General features: G+C 50.4%; 1 protein-coding gene across 1 annotated transcript in view; it reads left to right on the plus strand.

Moving 5' to 3' along the window:
- The window catches only part of SLC16A2 (solute carrier family 16 member 2), a 34,260-nt gene extending 21,430 nt beyond the window's left edge, over nt 1-12,830 (plus strand). Inside the window, exons 2-6 of the mRNA XM_061347777.1 lie at nt 4,294-4,438; nt 7,845-8,307; nt 8,722-8,865; nt 9,395-9,623; nt 10,874-12,830. Of these exons, the coding sequence (XP_061203761.1) occupies nt 4,294-4,438; nt 7,845-8,307; nt 8,722-8,865; nt 9,395-9,623; nt 10,874-11,094 (1,202 nt within the window). The 3' untranslated portion in view covers nt 11,095-12,830. The remainder of the gene's footprint in view (nt 1-4,293; nt 4,439-7,844; nt 8,308-8,721; nt 8,866-9,394; nt 9,624-10,873) is intronic.
- Nucleotides 12,831-16,802: the final 3,972 nt, after the last annotated feature.

The following is a 16,802-nucleotide window of genomic DNA, read 5'->3' on the forward strand; positions in this document are numbered from 1 at the left end:
CAAGTGCTACGCAGTACGAGGGTTTAATGATGTTTTTTGGAACAATGAGCTAAATACCAGGATCTGCGTCTCGGAGCGGTGATGTATTCTCCTGTTGTTTCTCACCTTCCTGCCACCCACCTTGCTCCGCTCCCAGAAACCTTATTCGGCTCAGGAAAAAGCCATCAAGGAGCTTTTCATCCTTTTGGGATGGCCACGCATGAAAGAAAGCTGATCCGGTGTCTGGCAAGTGGGACCTGCCTGGACTGACCCCACGGGTCCTGCCTTATCTCTTGCTGCCATGAACATGTGGACATGGTGCTCACAGCCCTCCCTGGTCCGTTGGCATCACCAGCCCTATTGCAGGTCCTGACCCCCATGTGCCAGTCCTCCTCTGGGTCTGCAGCAGCGTTGGCACCCTCTGGCAGGAGGAGAACATGGTGGCTGAAGCACACCTGGTACCATAGCTCCATCATCAGCACAGCTTGGTGATGTTGGGCTGGTGGTCAGATGAGTCACCTGCCCAGTTTCTACTGCCTTGAGCCCAGAGTGAGCGGTGCCAGGGATGAAGGTTCAGCTTGGCCACATCTCCCAGATCACTGCATCATGTTCTTCTTGGAGATCCTCAGCCACTGTATTCCCGTGTCTGTGTTGAAGGACACTTTGCTGTGGACCTGCCATAGGCCAACGGTTTGGCTGTCTTTGTGAGTCAAGGTGGGAAAAAATAATTCCCACCCTGAATAGCTGGAGCTTCACCCTCTGTGATCATGCTGTGGGAGGGCTGCTGGTGGGATGCTGCTCCCCTTGGTCAACCTCTCTGCTCCAACAAAGGGGCACTCACCCCATGATGGGCTCTTTCCATACCTCAAAGCATCCCTAGGACCACCAGGAAGGTCCCATCAGCTCTGGAGGCTGCCGGTGACCTGGATAGCAGCAGGGTGTCATGATCCCTGCCAGAGTAAGCAGCGAGGAATGCGGTACATTATCAGGGGCAGTCACGGCTCCCCAGCTCCTGTCTTATTGCCTTCAGGAGGGATTTTGGGTGGGAGCAGGGTGGCATGGGTAGGGCTGGTCTTGATGTATCTCACAGTGCCAAGCAGGGTGAGCAGGGAGATGGCTTTTGGGGAGGGACAGCATGTGTGGAGCTACTTCTAATGCTATCAGCCCCAAATCAGAAGTCATCTTTGCTCCTCCTCAAAAAAGGAGATCACTTTAAATGCTTTTTTCCCCTAAAAGAAAACCCCAGAAACAAACCCTAAAGAGGTGGTTTCTGAAGCTTTTGGTGTTTCCTTAAAGGCAACCTTTGGAGAGGGGTTTCTTGGCCAATACCAGCCAGATCCCCCTGCAGCATTCAGCCAGGCAGCTCCAAAACCAGACGCTCCAGGGACGTGGTTGGACTCATGGCACCTTGAGACTCAGTCAAGCCTCAACCTGAATCCTGTCCAAGTTCTGAGCAGCTCTTGAGCTCCTTCCAGCCCCATCACCAGCTGGATTCAGTCCATCATTTCTTTCAGGATCTGCTTGATCGCACCATGCCACTGATAAGGCTTCACACCTCTTGTGGGGGCTTGTCTTTGGTGTGTTTCAGTATCTGGCCCAGGTTATCAGCCACAGAGGGTTGCGAGGTGTGGCCGGGTGAGGAATTAACAATCTCATCCAAACCCTATGGAAATCAGAAGCAAAGATTCCCCTCTTTTTATTTTTATCCCGTGGGCTTTAAATCAAGTCGTAACTTCTCCAGCATCGGAGGAGCTGCCGAAGGGAAGCCCTGACTCAGGCTGGTTAAGCCCTGTCTCATTTCCACCAGAGGAATAGCTGCCTCTGCCCTTCATGTCTAGGAAAATCCAGGAGAAACTCCAATACTGTGTTACACACATGGCTAAAAATAAACCCTCATTCCCTGGAGCGGATCCAGAGACTCCAGCTCCCTGTCTAAAGGTGCAGGTTTGGGGCCACACTTCACCTGAACCTCATTTTTATCCCAACCTGTGGTTTTCTGCCTTGGCTTTCCTCCAGCCTTGCCCTGACCCAGGTGAAGGAGATCACCACCATCACAGTGAGGATAAATTGATGGTGAGGGACTCACAATGCTCCTTTTCCAGGGGCTCCCTTGGTGTGAACCATGCTGGGACCAGAGCTGGGACCAGAGCTGGGACCAAGGTGGCTTTCTGCTGCCCCCAGATCTTGCTGAGGTTTCCTTCCAGTGCTGGAGCTCGCCCAGCCCTCCTGGCTTCCCGGGGCTTCGCTGGGAAGACAAAACCCCGCTCTGGAAGTGAGGCTATTGTTCTTACTAATTTTAACTTTATGTTCTTCCCCAAGCCTATTTTTATTCATTGCTTGTGGTAAGCCCTTTCTCTAAGGTAGAGCAATTTGCCACGGGACTCTATTTTTGTGTTTACCGGTTTTAATTGAGTGCTATCTCCTTTTGACAAACCCAAAGCTGGAGGAGCTTTTAAGCGCCTGTTGCTGAGCCTCTCGCCCTGGGTTTGCTTTGATCTCTGCAGGTGAGTGCGTGTTTTTAGGGCCAGAGATTGATACTGCTTATTTGCATGTAAATCTCTGCATTATTAAGCTCTGAATCTGGCCCTTTAAATTTAATACTTTGCTTTATGCTTTTATTTCCGCGTTTCTTAAAGTAATTTCCAAAAATAACAAACTTCAAACATGATGGGGCCATCTAACGTTTTACTGCCTTGGCTGGAGTAGAAGGAACATTTCTGGAAGTATATTATCCAATTTAACGAGCCTTTTCCATCTTGGCTTTGCTCCCACCCCTCACCCCCTCTCGGAGTTGTTTTGGACGGCTCTTTGGAGCCGTGCCACCTAATCCTATTAGAAGGACTTTCATTGCACTGTGCCTTGTGTTTATAACCAAGAAAATCAGCTGGAGAGGGGGGTCCTCTCTGTCTCCCTCACCCTTCTGTATTTTGCCTGGTGTTGAGACAAGAGCCTGGCGAGTCCCACGAGGTTCCAGCTCGGACCTTGCTTTTCTTTTCGTTGCTCTGCTCTGCATTTCTTAAGGAAGACTTCAGATTAAATTGGGTCCTAGAAAACTTATAATTAATTTGGAAGGGTCAGTTCTTCCCAGGCTAGCAGGGGCTTCTTTGTGTGGTCCTTTTTGAAAGGCAGATCTTGGAGAGGCTCTTATAGAACCAGGGTTTGCTATTTTCTGAAGGGACCTGGCTATTTTCTGAAGATCTCACGGCTCTCGAAGGAGGGGTTGTTATTGTGCAGGGCTGTGCTAAAAGGGTTTGTAAAGTGTTTGGTTTGGGTGCAAAAAACAACAGCCCAAAAAAAAGGGATTAAAAAAAGCAGGGAGCACATGTCTGGGGGCCTGTGTGGGGCAGACTGTGCTTGGCAGCCCAGAGCTGGAGCTGGGAGATGCTCCAGGAGGTCCCTCCACTTGGTGCCAGGTAGGGCTGGGGCCCCCTTTTCTGTCCATCCTGCCTCATGCCCCACCAAAGGGGACTGCTTTCTTCTCCTTGGAGCTGGTAAACTGAGATGTTTTTCCTTACCACATTGCTTTTCTTGAAATCCTGCCTTTCCTCCCAGAAATAGTCACAGAAACCGTTAAAGACAGCGGAGGGCAGGGAGAAGATGATGAGCTGAAATAATCTGGGAATAATAAAAGCTTCTGGAAAAAAAAAAAAGGCAGACAGACAGTGGTTTTCTCCAGAGGTGGGTTGGAAGGAGACATGAGATCATGGTTCACTTGGTCATCACCTGGCAGGGCCAGGGCTGTGATCTGACCTGGCACAGCCCATGTGTCTCCCATCAGCTCAGCTGCAGTGAGAAAACCCCACTGAACATGGGGCAAGGGGCAGGTGAGGCAGTCCTGTCCCTGGGGAGTGGTGATTGGATGAGTGTGGTACCTGGGAACACAGAGCTATAGCTCAAGATAGGAAACCCTTTATACCTAAAGCCAGGGAGCAGAGGGCTCTGAGGAGCTTGGGGGGGGTCCTTATGGAAACAGCATAAGTGGAAGCATCATTAGGGCTCCTCATCACACAAGGGCCATTAGGAAAAAGGCGTGGAAAGCTCAACACCTTCCCTATGACACGTGTGAACCCAGTGGAGAGGAATAGAAGGAAAATCTGACCAGTGAGATACTGCAGATTGCACTCTGTCCATGATGCTGGTGGGCAGTGTAGTTGATAACAGTGTTCTTTGTGAGCTGTGCCATTAGTAACAGCGTGGTGGGGCTGCTTCTCTGAATGGCCACCTTCAAAGCTTGAGTTGGTCCCTGTTTTTTCCCCTCCTGGCCCCTGTTTAATGTTCCACCCTGACCATCACCTTTCTTCTCTTTCTTCCCAGCATGGGTCGGCTCCTTGGCCATGGGCATGATTTTTTTCTGCTCTCCCATTGTCAGCATCTTCACCGACCGGATCGGCTGCAGGACCACGGCAGCAACGGGAGCTGCCATCGCCTTCATCGGGCTGCTCTCCAGCTCCTTCACCAAGTAAGGCTGCAAAGAGGCCACCCAGCTCCTCAGCAAGCTCCTCTTCCTCGCTGTTCCCCCCAACCCCTCTGCCTACATGTTGCTGCTGCCTTTTGGGGCAAAGCAGGTGGTGTCCATCCAGGTGAGAGGGCTCCTGGCATCCCTACAGCCCATGTGCAGCTCACGTGCGCTCAGCCTGTTACTCTCCAAACTGAACCAAGTTGCTCTTTTGTCCTTGTATAACAACAGAGCAAATTTTACAAGAGTGAGGTGCTTTAGCTTATGGGATTTCAGCTCTTGGGTCCTTCATTTGACCTTTAAAACACAGTGAGAAGTTGATGGTGCCTCTTGCAGGCAGCTCCAAAGAGACACTCGTGGGCAAAACCATTCTCTTTTGCAACAAATTTCACATTTTGCACTGAAAGTAAATTAATGCTTAATGAGTTTGGGGGTGCATTTGGATGTTAGGTATATCTGATTTGGTGTGAGAGTCTTTCCAACCCAAGACATTTGCATCTTTGTGGGAGCAAAAAGATGTCACCTCTGTGCTCCTTTATGCAGCACTTGTTAAAATGGTGTCTCAAGGGCACTATGGAGACACCCTCCAAAGAATCATTTTTCTGTAGAAAAAGCATTGCTTTGGGTTGGATTTCAGTTAAAATCTATATTGCTTTAATGAAAAATACTTTAAGTGGGGTTTTTTAAAGCAGGTACACACTAGTTTCCCAGCAAGCAAGTTGCCTCTGCTGTGCTCCTCCCTGCTCACCTTGCCTTCACAGGATAGCAGTCCACTAGCTCCCTTTCACCCTGGTCATTGAAGCCTTCGTGTTTGCTCCAGCCCTGGTTCCCTGTGGACGGGTGCTATGTGATGGGTCCCCAGGTCCCCAGCTGTGGGAGCCCCCCGTTACATGGAGGGGGATTGGGTGGCGGGGCAAACTTCAGCCAGTGGCCTTGGAATGCTAAAACCACCTTGGGAAGCAGCATGGGCACCAGTGTGGAAAGAACCACACTCCACAGCTTCCTCTGCAGGTGCCACCCCTTTGTGTTCCTAAAGATAATAGTAATCATAGAAAGTGCAGTCAGTCCTGAAGGGATGCTGGGCTCCTGGCAGTGCAGATCACAGGCGCTTCCCATGTAACCTTGCTTTCCTTCTAATCAACGAAGCTTGTAATATTCTCCCCCCTCTTGTAAAATGTTCGTGCAAAGAAAACGAGCTCTTGGGACCGTATCGCTGCCAGTGGTTCGTTGTGTTTGGCTTAAAAAGAACCCAACGGCACAGACAGAGAGGAGTATTATTTCCAGGAGAGCTCCAGAGCTGAAATTCCCATTTCCTGCCTTTTTGCTCTCAGTTCACATTCCTTTGGCTGCCTTTTAAGGGAGAAAGGAGCCTCTTTGCAGCTGGACTGCAACGAGGGAAGCTGCCTTCTGCACAGCCGAGCTAGAGGAAGAGCAGCATGGCTGTGGGATTTGGCACTGCTCCATCTGGATGGCGAAGGCCAGACCTGAAATTTGGAGCTAGCAAGTCCTGATCACCCAGAACAATGGAGAAGCTTTTCTTCCTGATCCCCCTTGCCAGCTCCCCCAGCCACAGCTGGGGATGACCCACTCACTGCCAGCTGTGCTACATGCACTGATGCAGAGGGAGCTGCTGTTCAAGAGCTGCTGCTGTAAAGGGAGACACAGCCTGGGTTTGGTGGGCTCAGGCAGGGTTGGATCAAGCCTGAACAAGCCTTTATACCCTGATTTCTCTAAAATGGGTTTGCTTTGTCCAAGTGGAGGTTCAGGGTGTTCCCAGCACTGGATCAAGCTGATCCAGAACCCCACTCAGCCATGAGCCTCCAAAGCTCATGTTCAGTACCTCCTGTTCTCAAAGTATTGGGAGTTTCATATGGAAACCACTAAAGGAACAAAATATGGTGAAAAGCAGAGCTCTGGGAAAGGCTGAAGTTTTCTGGGTGGGGTTGGGGTGAAGCTTTTTCTCTTTGCTGCACACATCAGGGTGTCTCCTGCACTCATCATCACCATGGGAGACCTTGTTAAACAAGGGAGATGATGCCCATCCCGCCACACGGCAGATGGCCAATTCCCAGCAAGCAGGGTGGGAAATCCTGGCTAAAAAGCATAGCTAAAAGGAGCCCATGCTCATGCAGGGGTGTCTTAGCATCAGCACAGAGCAGATGGCCAACCGCAGCATTTGTCTCCATTTATCCAACACGTCAGCTTAGTGGTGTGCCAAAGCTGGTGTGACCCAGCTGAGATGGCCAGGGCTGGTGTGTGGGAGGTCAGTGATAGCCTGCATGGCCCAGCTGCTTGCCTGGCTCCTGCAGAGGGGATTTCTGATGTGGCTTCACTCTAGAGTAGCTGGAAATTGCCTTTTGTGACAGTCATTTGTCTTTGAGCCGCTGGGTACAGCAAGCGCGCTCTGCTTTCTGCTTGGCTAGCTAAAGGGACAAGCATGTAATGGAAGAAATGATGAGGTTGTAAACGTTTTCTCAGCTTCAAACTCTCCATTAGATCTGGGCTGCTGTCTTCTTGTTTCCTGCATGAGCAGCTCTCAGTAGCGCACGAGTTGGTCTGAGAGTTGGTGTAAAGACCCTGTTTGTGCAGCATGCATGGCGGGTGAGCTGCCCAAAAGGTCCCATCACACTCTCTTCCCAGACTCTTGCAGCTGAGTATACTGCATGGGGATGAAGAGAAGTCTTTCATCTCGTGAGCAGCACAATGGGTTATTTGCACTGCCTAAATTTAGGCTCCTTTCTCGGCTGCTTTTGTTGACAAAACTGGGCTGGCAATTGGGAAATGGCTCCATCCAAGGGCTCTCCACCTGTTGTGTAGAGCAGCCACTTTGCTCCCTTCTTGAGAGCAGCTACCAGTGTAAGGTACAAATGAGATTGATTAACTGTCTAATTGAAGGTCCCAGAGCAGCTTAAAGAACAACAACTTAATTAACCAGCCTGGAGTCTGGGCAGAAACTCAATGTTTCCTTCCTAAGTGCCTAATAACCAGCAAGGCCGGTGCCTTCTGCTTTCAAACACTGGGTGCAGAATGTTTTCAATTAGTCCTTTCAGTGGGGAAAAAAAATGTATTTCCAGCTAAAAATAACCCACCCTGGCTACCTTCAGAAAACCTTGCTTGAAACCATCATGCTAGGTCATCTTCCCTAGGAGGGCAGGTCAGCTGCTGCCCTCTCCTCTTTGCAGAAAGCACTCCCCAGCTAGCCTTCATGTTCTGGAAGATTTAAAGTGCCAGCTGGGAAATGAGGATAATCCTTGCTTTGGCTAAGGAATAAGCTCGTTGAGGCCAGGCTGTCTGTCTAGCACCTGTGGCATGTGAAACCTGGGTCTTGACTTGGGACCACAGGGGAGAAGGCTTCCTTACCTGCGCGTAACATAACCACCTCCATGTGTTTTGGGTTTTTCCCCACTAGGTCTCTGGAAGTTCGTTATTTCACATATGGAATCCTCTTTGGCTGTGGCAGCTCCTTCGCCTTCCAGCCCTCGCTGGTCATCCTTGGTCACTACTTCAAGCGCCGCCTTGGCTTGGCCAACGGCATCGTGGCCGGCGGCAGCTGCCTCATCTCCGTGCCACTTCCCTTCTTCCTGAAGGTTGTTGGGGAAGCCGTTGGGCTGGCACATACTTTCCAAATACTCAGTGCCTTAATGCTCATCCAGATATTCTTGTCCATGACCTATCGGCCCATCTTGCTGCCTTCTTGTGACTCTCGGCAGGATGGGCAGGACAAGCTGGGCAGCCGGAGCATGCGGCAGCAATGCTGGTCCCAGACACGCAAGTATTTCAACTTGAGGATTTTCCGGAGGAAGACCTATCGGATTTGGGCCTTTGGCATCGCTACTGCTGTCCTGGGATATCTCGTACCCTACACAAACCTGGTAAGAGCCTTGGCTAGGACTGGAATTGAAGGGAGGTCCCTCTCTATGCAGGCACGGAAGAGGTGGGAAGGTGGAGATGGGCATTAGGGAAAGGGCCACCAAAAGCCTTGAAGCTAAGAAACTGCTGCAGGCATGTCCTGTAAACAGGGAGAATGATGGGAGGAAGCAGCTTATTAATGCTGCTGTGTGTTCTCTGTGCCTGGGTGTGCAGAATGGTCGCTTCACACGGCTCCTGAGAACAAGCATTGGTAACAGGAAAAGAGGAGGCTGTTGGGTTGATGCGTGCAGGTCAGCTTGGTGTAGACATGAGGGTCACACAACCACAAGCTCTCTGTGGGAAGTTTCATCCCTTTTTCAGGATACGAGAGGGATTAACTGAGGATTCACATCCTTGCATCCTTCCGTCCATCCTAGGTAAAATACGTGGAGAAGCGATTTCAAGAAACCAAGAAGGACTGGATCCTCCCTGTTTGCCTTGGAGCCATGTCAGGGGTGGGGCGCTTGACTGCAGGCCGTATCGGTGACTGCATTCCTGGGCTGAAGAAGATTTACCTGCAGGTATGTTGTGTCCAGCCCTCCATGTAGCTGCTGGCTAACTACTGTGGGTCGGGGGTAGCATCTCTGCATCAATATTTGTACTCTGCTTAATCACTGTCAACTACAGACTGCAAATCCTTTTCTGGTTATTAGCTAACACCTGTGTCTGCTTTTAGGGAAGAATATTTATTATAGAAAGGTGCGCAGAGAAGTAACACGCTTGACTTGGGGTCTTGGTGTCCGTTCAGCAATCACAATCTGCTGTCCCAGCTCATCCCAAATTGCTGGACAGCCTCTCACCTTCCTGTGGTTTCTGAAGAACAAACTGCTGAAATGTAGCAGCTAATCCAGCAGATAATCCTTCCCAAAGCTTCTTAAAAGGTTATTCATAAAGGCCTCTCCGAGATGAGAGCAGAGGCTGGATGGCATTGCTGGGTCCAGAGGAGGCGGCGATGCCATTGACCCGTTCAGGATCGTCTTCATGATACTTCCTGCTGTCCATCCCCACTCATCCTGCACCCCATTGACATGCCCACTTTTTTCTCCCCAGGTTGCATCCTTTGTGCTGTTGGGCATCCTCTGCATGATGATTCCCCAGTGCCAAGGGTTTGAGGGTGTCATTGTCATCTGCCTCTTCCTCGGCCTTTGCGATGGCTTCTTCACCACCATCATGGCCCCCATTGCCTTCGAGCTGGTGGGGCCCATGCAGGCATCCCAGGGCATAGGGTACCTCATGGGGCTGATGGCTGTACCCATGACCGCGGGTACGCCGATAGCAGGTGGGTAGTGCTGCGGTGCTGGACCTGGACCCAACTGTTGGGAGGGAGCAGATCCTTGTAGAAGCTTTCAGCTCTGGTGATATTTTGGTGTTAGATGAGATATATTGAATACATTTGAATTTTCTGAGTTATCATGTTGCACGGGGGTTGAAGTATGGGTGTAGCATCACTTCATTACTATGTCCTGTAGCATCTTGGGGCCTTTCTCCAGGGTGATGAAAGGTGACCAGAGGGGGAACAGTGAGAGTGACCCAAGATCACATGGATTGATTTATGTTTGAATCTGAGTTTAAAAATTGCAGATAATTAGTTTTTTAGAAGTCATTTTAGATATCTGGAGACTGATGGCTAACAGATAACTTCAGCCCTTGGACTGTTGAATCAAAGTAAAAGATGGAACCACCTGAACCTATGTCTTCCCAAGACTTGGGTATGGGTTTAAGCATAGTAACAACCACAATGTCCCTGACAGTGAGCACTTTGATGAAGCTGGCCCTTGAGCAGCAGAATGTCTGCATCAGCAATTGCAAAGCTAAAGCTGTTTAAGTGCCTCTGATCTCTCTGCTTCTGGCAGCCAAATTCAGTTTAACACCCCTGTGAAGGAACATGGGGTTGCAGATGCAGTACCTTTGCATCAGGCTTGCTGAGTGAAGGGGCTCGTTTCATGGACATAATCCCCAGGCAGGAGTGATATTCCAGTGCTGATAAATAGCAATGTGTTATTCTCCAAGGATTCCTGGCTGTGTCAGAACTTGTCAAACCAACAAGTGCAGAACCCCACTGGTTTTTAAGGGATCGGTTATTGTTTGTAACTGACTGAAATCCCCATGTAGATAAAATATCCATAAGCAAACCAAGGAGGTTTGCCTTCCAGATGGAGGTCATCTGCAGAGGAACAGCCTCTGCCCATTTTTCTTATGAGATCCTGGCCAGCGAGGCACTGGGAAGAGTCACCTGAAATGTTTGGCTGTTTAACACTGCCTCAGCTTGTGTATGGGATTGTTTGGGATGTGTGCCAGTTGTGTCCTGTTCTGGTTAAATAGGAAGGACAGCTGAGGCTTTCCTTGGCTTCCTTGCTACACAGTGCTGGCTGTGCACATCCTTTAATCAGGGGCATACAAACTCCAAGGAATGCAGTGGAAAAAGGATTGGTTTAAAAACCCAGATCTGATGGTTGGAGCACTCAAGGGAGGAAACAAGTTGGTCATTGGACTGACATGGCTATAATCACTGTTGTTCCTTTCTTCCAGGATACCTCAATGATTACTTTGGGAATTACGACGCAGCCTTTTATTTTGCCGGAGTCCCCCCCATCATCGGCGGCTTGGTGCTCTCTGTTGTCCCACTGGTCCATCAGAGGATGCTCAAGAAGCAGCGCCTGGATTCTGGCAAAGACAAGATGCTGTCCTCGGAGGCGGTGGTGAACGGGGAGCTGCTGCCAGGCTGTCCAGCCTCTGAAGCACACATATAACACCCCGCTCACTGACACTCACTGTCACCACCAGCAGCCTGTCCATAGCCCAAGCACAGGTCCTTTCCTCAACGGACCGTAATTCCCAGTGATTGCAGATGCACTATGTTTGTAAAAGAAAAACCCACACAAAGTTCTTCTAGTTAAAGGCTTTTAACTAGCAGAAATGCTCTTTTTGGGGGACAATTTTGGTTTCAAAGCCTGTTTTTGGGTTGTTTTTTTTTTCCCTTTAACCATTTTTCTAAGGAGAACTTTCTCACCAGGAACCAAACTTGATTGATCTCCCGCTCCTCTCCCTGGTTTTCTATACGTCACAACAGAGGTTTACAGCTAACAAATGCCTTTTCAAAGCAGGCTGCAGATGGAGCTTGTGGAAGCAGCTGCCCATCCTTTGCCACCGGTGCCACTTGGGTGTCATGTCCAAGCCGTACAGCCCCCTTCCGTCCAGCACCAGAGGCTGGTTTGGAGCCAGCGGATCGGAAGAAGGAAAAAGGCTGCTTTGGTCCAATGCACAAACCAAATAAATGGTCGGCGTGTCCTGCTTTAACCTTCTTGTTTCCTTTTCCGCTGCTTTCCCACACACCAGGGAGCTGCAGCTGGGACCATGGGGAGCTCAGCCAGCTCCAGTCTTTCCACCCTCATCCACCAGAGCCACGCAGGAGCAACATGTTCCTGCAAAATATGCCTTAAAAATACATGGACGAGACCAGCAGGTCCCTTAGCCACTTTCCACCTCTGTTTTCTTACTCAGTGACTAATGATTGGACTTTCAAGGTGTGAAAGAGAGGAGCAGCTCCCAGCACAGCCCACAGGATCTGGCTCCACAAGGTGAAAGCCATGGGCAAGCAGCTGAGATGGACACATTGGAGATATCAAGGCACACAGGGTTTGGTATGGATCCCCATGTGTTATGGGTTCACTTCATGCCAGGAGGCAGCTTCCCTGCCAGGCACAGGGCACCCATGGGTGCGTGGATGCAGTTAGATCAGGGTACAGGGTGTCACTGCTCTTTTTTAAGGCCAGTTGTGTATTATGCAGCAATAACCATATGTTAGTATTGGCAGGGGAAGCCCAGTGTTTCCAAAGGGTTTAAAAGCCCTGGCAGTGTTTAACTCAGAGCCTGTGTGGTGTTGTGCAGAGCGGGGTCAATCCTGTCCCCAGGGGGAGAGGGAGAGAGCTCAAGAAAGCAGCCCATGGGTACCCACCACACAGAACGAAGGCAGAGCTCAGCCTTGTGTAGTCCTCCTGCCTCGGTGGGTCCCCATGTCCGGGGTGCTGGCCAGGACCAGGGTACCTTTTCCTGGGAATAATAACCCAGGAGAGAGCAAGAAACAACGCTCATGTTTATCCTGGTTGCAAAACCATCCTTTGTTGGATTTTCGTTTTGTTCATCTCCATTACAAAGTGAGAAACCTAAAGAGGGATGTGTGCCATGGGTATCATCTCTCAGTCCCCCCATCCTTCATGTAGGGGTTTGTAACACCAAGACAAAGCTTTGCTGTTGAAACTTAGTTTCGTTGGAGGCCATCCTGTGAGCAGCGGTGGGACCTTTGTATATAGGCTCAGGATCCCGCATGTCCCTCTGGTCCTGGTTTTAACCCATGTTGGCTAGTGCATTAGAAGGTCTTGTGGTTTTGTGGCCCTTCTGTCCCCGTATGAGCTGGAAAATTAACTGGTGTGTTGTGACGTGTCTGTTTATGACTATAAAACAAGATGTCCATTTGCCTCTTTCTTCTCTACCCCTTTCTGTGACTGTTATTACCCTTCATTGCCTGTATTGCATCATCTGCTACAGCTCTGCTGACCCATCGCTTGGTTTAGGAGGCCATAGGAGGCAGCAGGAGCTTCAGTGGGAGGCAGGACATTGCCAGGAACTGAATCATGGTGTCCATGCTCTGTCCGCATTGGGATTTGCTGGGTTTATCCTAGGGCAAGGCATTAAAGTGGTGCTTTTCAGTTGGGAGCATTGGCAGTGGGGCATCTTCAAAGCCATCTGATAACTGAATGAAAGAAATACATTGCATCATAAGTCTTTCTGTGAGTTGGGGCCTTTGTTCAATGAAGTTCTTTAAATCATGTTTTTCATCTTAATGCCCCCTGAAGGAAAGCTTATGAGGGATTTCAATACAAGAAACAGCTTATTCAGACCAACAAGAGGACGAACAGAGCTGCCTCAAACCCATGTCTGGCCTGAGCGGGAGGCTGCACAGCAGAACCTCCGATGACTGCACACTCGTGAAACTTTGTTGTGGTAAAACCTTGCTGGTCCTAAGGTGATTTATGCTTCAAATGCCAGATTTCTACAGATTTCTACTTGCCTTACATGCTCTGCCTGCCTGCAAAGGTCTTTGCCCCAGGAGGAGCCCGCATTCACTGCAATGTGTGCTTAACGCTGCAGCAGCCTCAGACCAGCTCTGTGTCAACCAGGAGCCAGCAAGACTCCCAAGAGGGATGGTGGTACCCATGTTCATCCCTCCTGAATTGTGGTCTCTGCCTACTGCTCTTTTTATCAACCCTCTAGGAGATTTCGAGTGATGAGCTGCATTCATGGACTACGTGAGTCTCGTCAAAGGAATCCACCCCTCATCCTATCCTGGACCAATATCTGGGACCAGCCTCCCAAAACCGCTTTCAGCATCTTTGTCTGGTCAAGAACCTGCCCTTGATCAATATGAGGGCAAATTCTGCATCAGAGAAGGCATGTTTGAGCAACAGCAATGAAAGGTTTACCTTGTCTGCAAACACAGAGGGGAAGAGGAAGGGCAAAGGTTGGAGTAGTCTGTCAACATAAAGGGGAGTATTTTGAGGTTGGTTTGTGAGCTAAAAGCTGCCTCTTGTGTGTGTGGTTTGTCCCTTGAGTTTCAGGCAGTTTAAAAGAATGTTAAATGCCACCAGACTCGTGGCATGTGAGAGGTGGGATTGTGGCCATTTGAACGTCTATTAACAGGGAGAAATTGAATTGGTCGCCTGAACATCCTCTTAGCCTGTTGTAGTCTTGTGCTGTGACAGCAAATAGGTGCCAAAAGCTCAGTCCTAAAACCCCTCCTGTTTCTTCCTATCAGGATCTACCTATCTTTGCCCAGCACATCCATGTCCTCCTCTGGATGAACAAGGGCTGAACAGGAGGCAGCATTCACAGTGATACAAGGAAGAAGCTCTTCCCTGTGAGGGTGGTGAGGCACTGGCACAAGTTGCCCAAAGAAGTGATAAATGCTTCATCCCTGGCAGTGTTTAAGGCCAGGCTGGATGGGGCTTGGAGCAATCTGCTCTAGTGGAAGGCATCCCTGCCCATGCCAGGGTTTTGGAACTGGGATGATCTTAAGGTCCTTCCCTACTTGAACTGTTCTGTGACTGATTCTATGAAAACTACTTTTTATTCAGCGTCCTAATAAACCCCCCCAAACTTGTCCCTCCACTGTGAGTGCCAGGCTCTGATTCCTGCCCTGCTCCCTTGGCATGGGAGGGGAAGGTGGAGCCCGGCACTCTGGGCTTGGCCAGTTTTGGGAACCACGGAGCAGGTTGAGTGCCCTGGGTGGGAAAGGGGTGGAAGGGAGTGGGGAGGGACCTGCTTTGCTCCATGGCCAGGGTGTTTGGAGAGCTGCAGGCTCGTGTGTAGCCTTATGTAAGTGTACAGCAAGCACGGGACGTGTCCCAGCAGCGCCCTGCTCGGGGCTTGGCTGGGGCTGCCTTTCTAAATCTTTAGCTTGAGGGTGTTCAAAACTGAGTTGTTGTCTTTTCTTCCCTTTTCCTTTTGGTTTTTTTGGTGCTGCAGAGTGAGGCCTGGGGTTTAACTCCTCCTGCTCTGGCTGAGGGATGGAGTGGGAGCACCAGCCGAGCTGGAAGGGCTCGGGGGGTGCTTGTTTTCAGCTTTTGGGTCTCCTGGTGATGGGCAAATGAGCAGGGCAGCAGCTCCAGGAGCTGCTCGGGAATTGCCATGATTCATGGCTTAGAGCTTTTTTGGAGTTGTGAAACAAAGCTGGAACCATCTGTGGGAGCTGCTTCATTGCAGCGTGCCCTGCCCTGAGGTCCTGTGGCCAGGGAAATGCATGTTTGGAAGTCACAGAGCTGAAACTTCACAAATTCTAGCCACTCATTGGCTGGGCTTGAGGTTTCCTAACATTGTCCTGCTGTGGGAGCTGTGGAAAGGCCACATCCTAATTGCCATCAAAGCTTGAGGGCTTTTGCAGGTCTGCTGCGGTACCATGGGGTTTGGACCCCTACTTTCAAGACGTTTTGGCTCTGCCTCCCACCACTGTGGGTGGTTTGCAACCCTCCGGGCTGAGCTGCCTGGTCCGGAGGAGCCAGGAGCAGGAGGTGGCCTGCAGCTGGGCCAGGACATTCCTGACCTTCCATGCCTGACAGTGCCACAGTGATAGAACGTCTCTTCTGGCGTTGGTACGTTGGTGCTAGGAGCGATTTGCACTGGGCAGTCTGATTTGGTGCTGAGGATCTCATCTACGCTTGCTCAGATCACTCTGGTTCAGCATCTTGGGAGGCTTAGGGTGGATTGTAACCCTGGCTGACATTTGCATCGGTATGTGGCCATACAGACCTCAGAGTAACAACCTGCATAAAGGTAACTTGGACCAAATCCTCTGGACGCAGAGGGGGGCAGATCCAGCTGCCCCTTGCCTCCCCCCTCCAGCCTTCACTGCAACCATCACCAGCTTTCACGTGCCTCTGTACTCAACAGTTTCGTTTGGGGGTTACCTTGGTTATTTTGGCTTCAGTAATCTTCATGCTGGCGGAGTTTGCTTCTCCTTATCCAGCTGGAAGCAGAAAACTGGAATGACTTTGAAAGCACCAGTTCCTTTGCCAAGGCAAGTGGGGCAGCCCCCTCCCGCAGCCCAGCCGCTGCCTTTATGCCACAAAACCCACACTTGGGTGGCTCTTTTGGGCACTTTGGTTTAACCTCTGGGGAGAGTGATGTGATTGATGGGTGCTCCTTAAATACTCCTCCAATGTCCTCTGCATAACGCAGGGCAGGGATGGAGCTGGTACCATTATAGAGGGGCTCATCTGGCAAGCAATAAACCAAAATAGAGCTGTTTCCCTTCTTTTGGAGAGCCTCTGGAAGGAAAGTAGACACAGGGATGGATAGAGCTGCCATCCCTGTGCAGATCTGAGTGGGGTTTGTGGCTGAGCCCCAGGGGTGGCTGCAAGGTGACCGTCCCCATGGCCAGGGATTGACCGTTGCTCCGGGTGCTTTATCAGCTTGGCACGGAGGCTCCATGGAGTTTAGTTGTGGAGACACTGAGGTTATCACTGGGCTTTGGCAGGTCCATCCTGCCCAGCTCCTTTTGGGGTGATGTGTTGCTTTATCGCTGCAAACGTTGCAATGCCCTTAGTGCTCCCACCAAGGACAGATGCTGCCAGTGTCCCCGTGTCCCCTCTTCCCACCCTAGCCCTGCCACCAGGGTCATAAAACACCGGCACTGACTGCAGGAGCAGGGCTTGGGTCCCTGTTCCCTGTGGAGGCAAAGCAGGAGGGAAGGAAACACCGACCCTCCTGTTTTGTGTGAAACATGGCTTTGGAAGGATGTTTTGTACCTCTGAAGTTTCTCCTCTTTGTGTAACATACTTCCCAGCACTCACCCTCCATCCACCTCCAACCAGCAAGGCATGCGTAGCTCTTAACCATAGGATTAGAGGCAAGACTTAGTGTCCATTTTATTAAGGAATGAAGCTTTTTCTCTTTTCTGTTCATT

The sequence above is a fragment of the Neopsephotus bourkii genome, unplaced genomic scaffold (genome assembly GCF_033783945.1).
Source record: "Neopsephotus bourkii isolate Nb327-2 ecotype Australia unplaced genomic scaffold, CSIRO-AGI_Nbou_v1 NB_324, whole genome shotgun sequence".
Classification (NCBI taxonomy): domain Eukaryota; kingdom Metazoa; phylum Chordata; class Aves; order Psittaciformes; family Psittacidae; genus Neopsephotus; species Neopsephotus bourkii.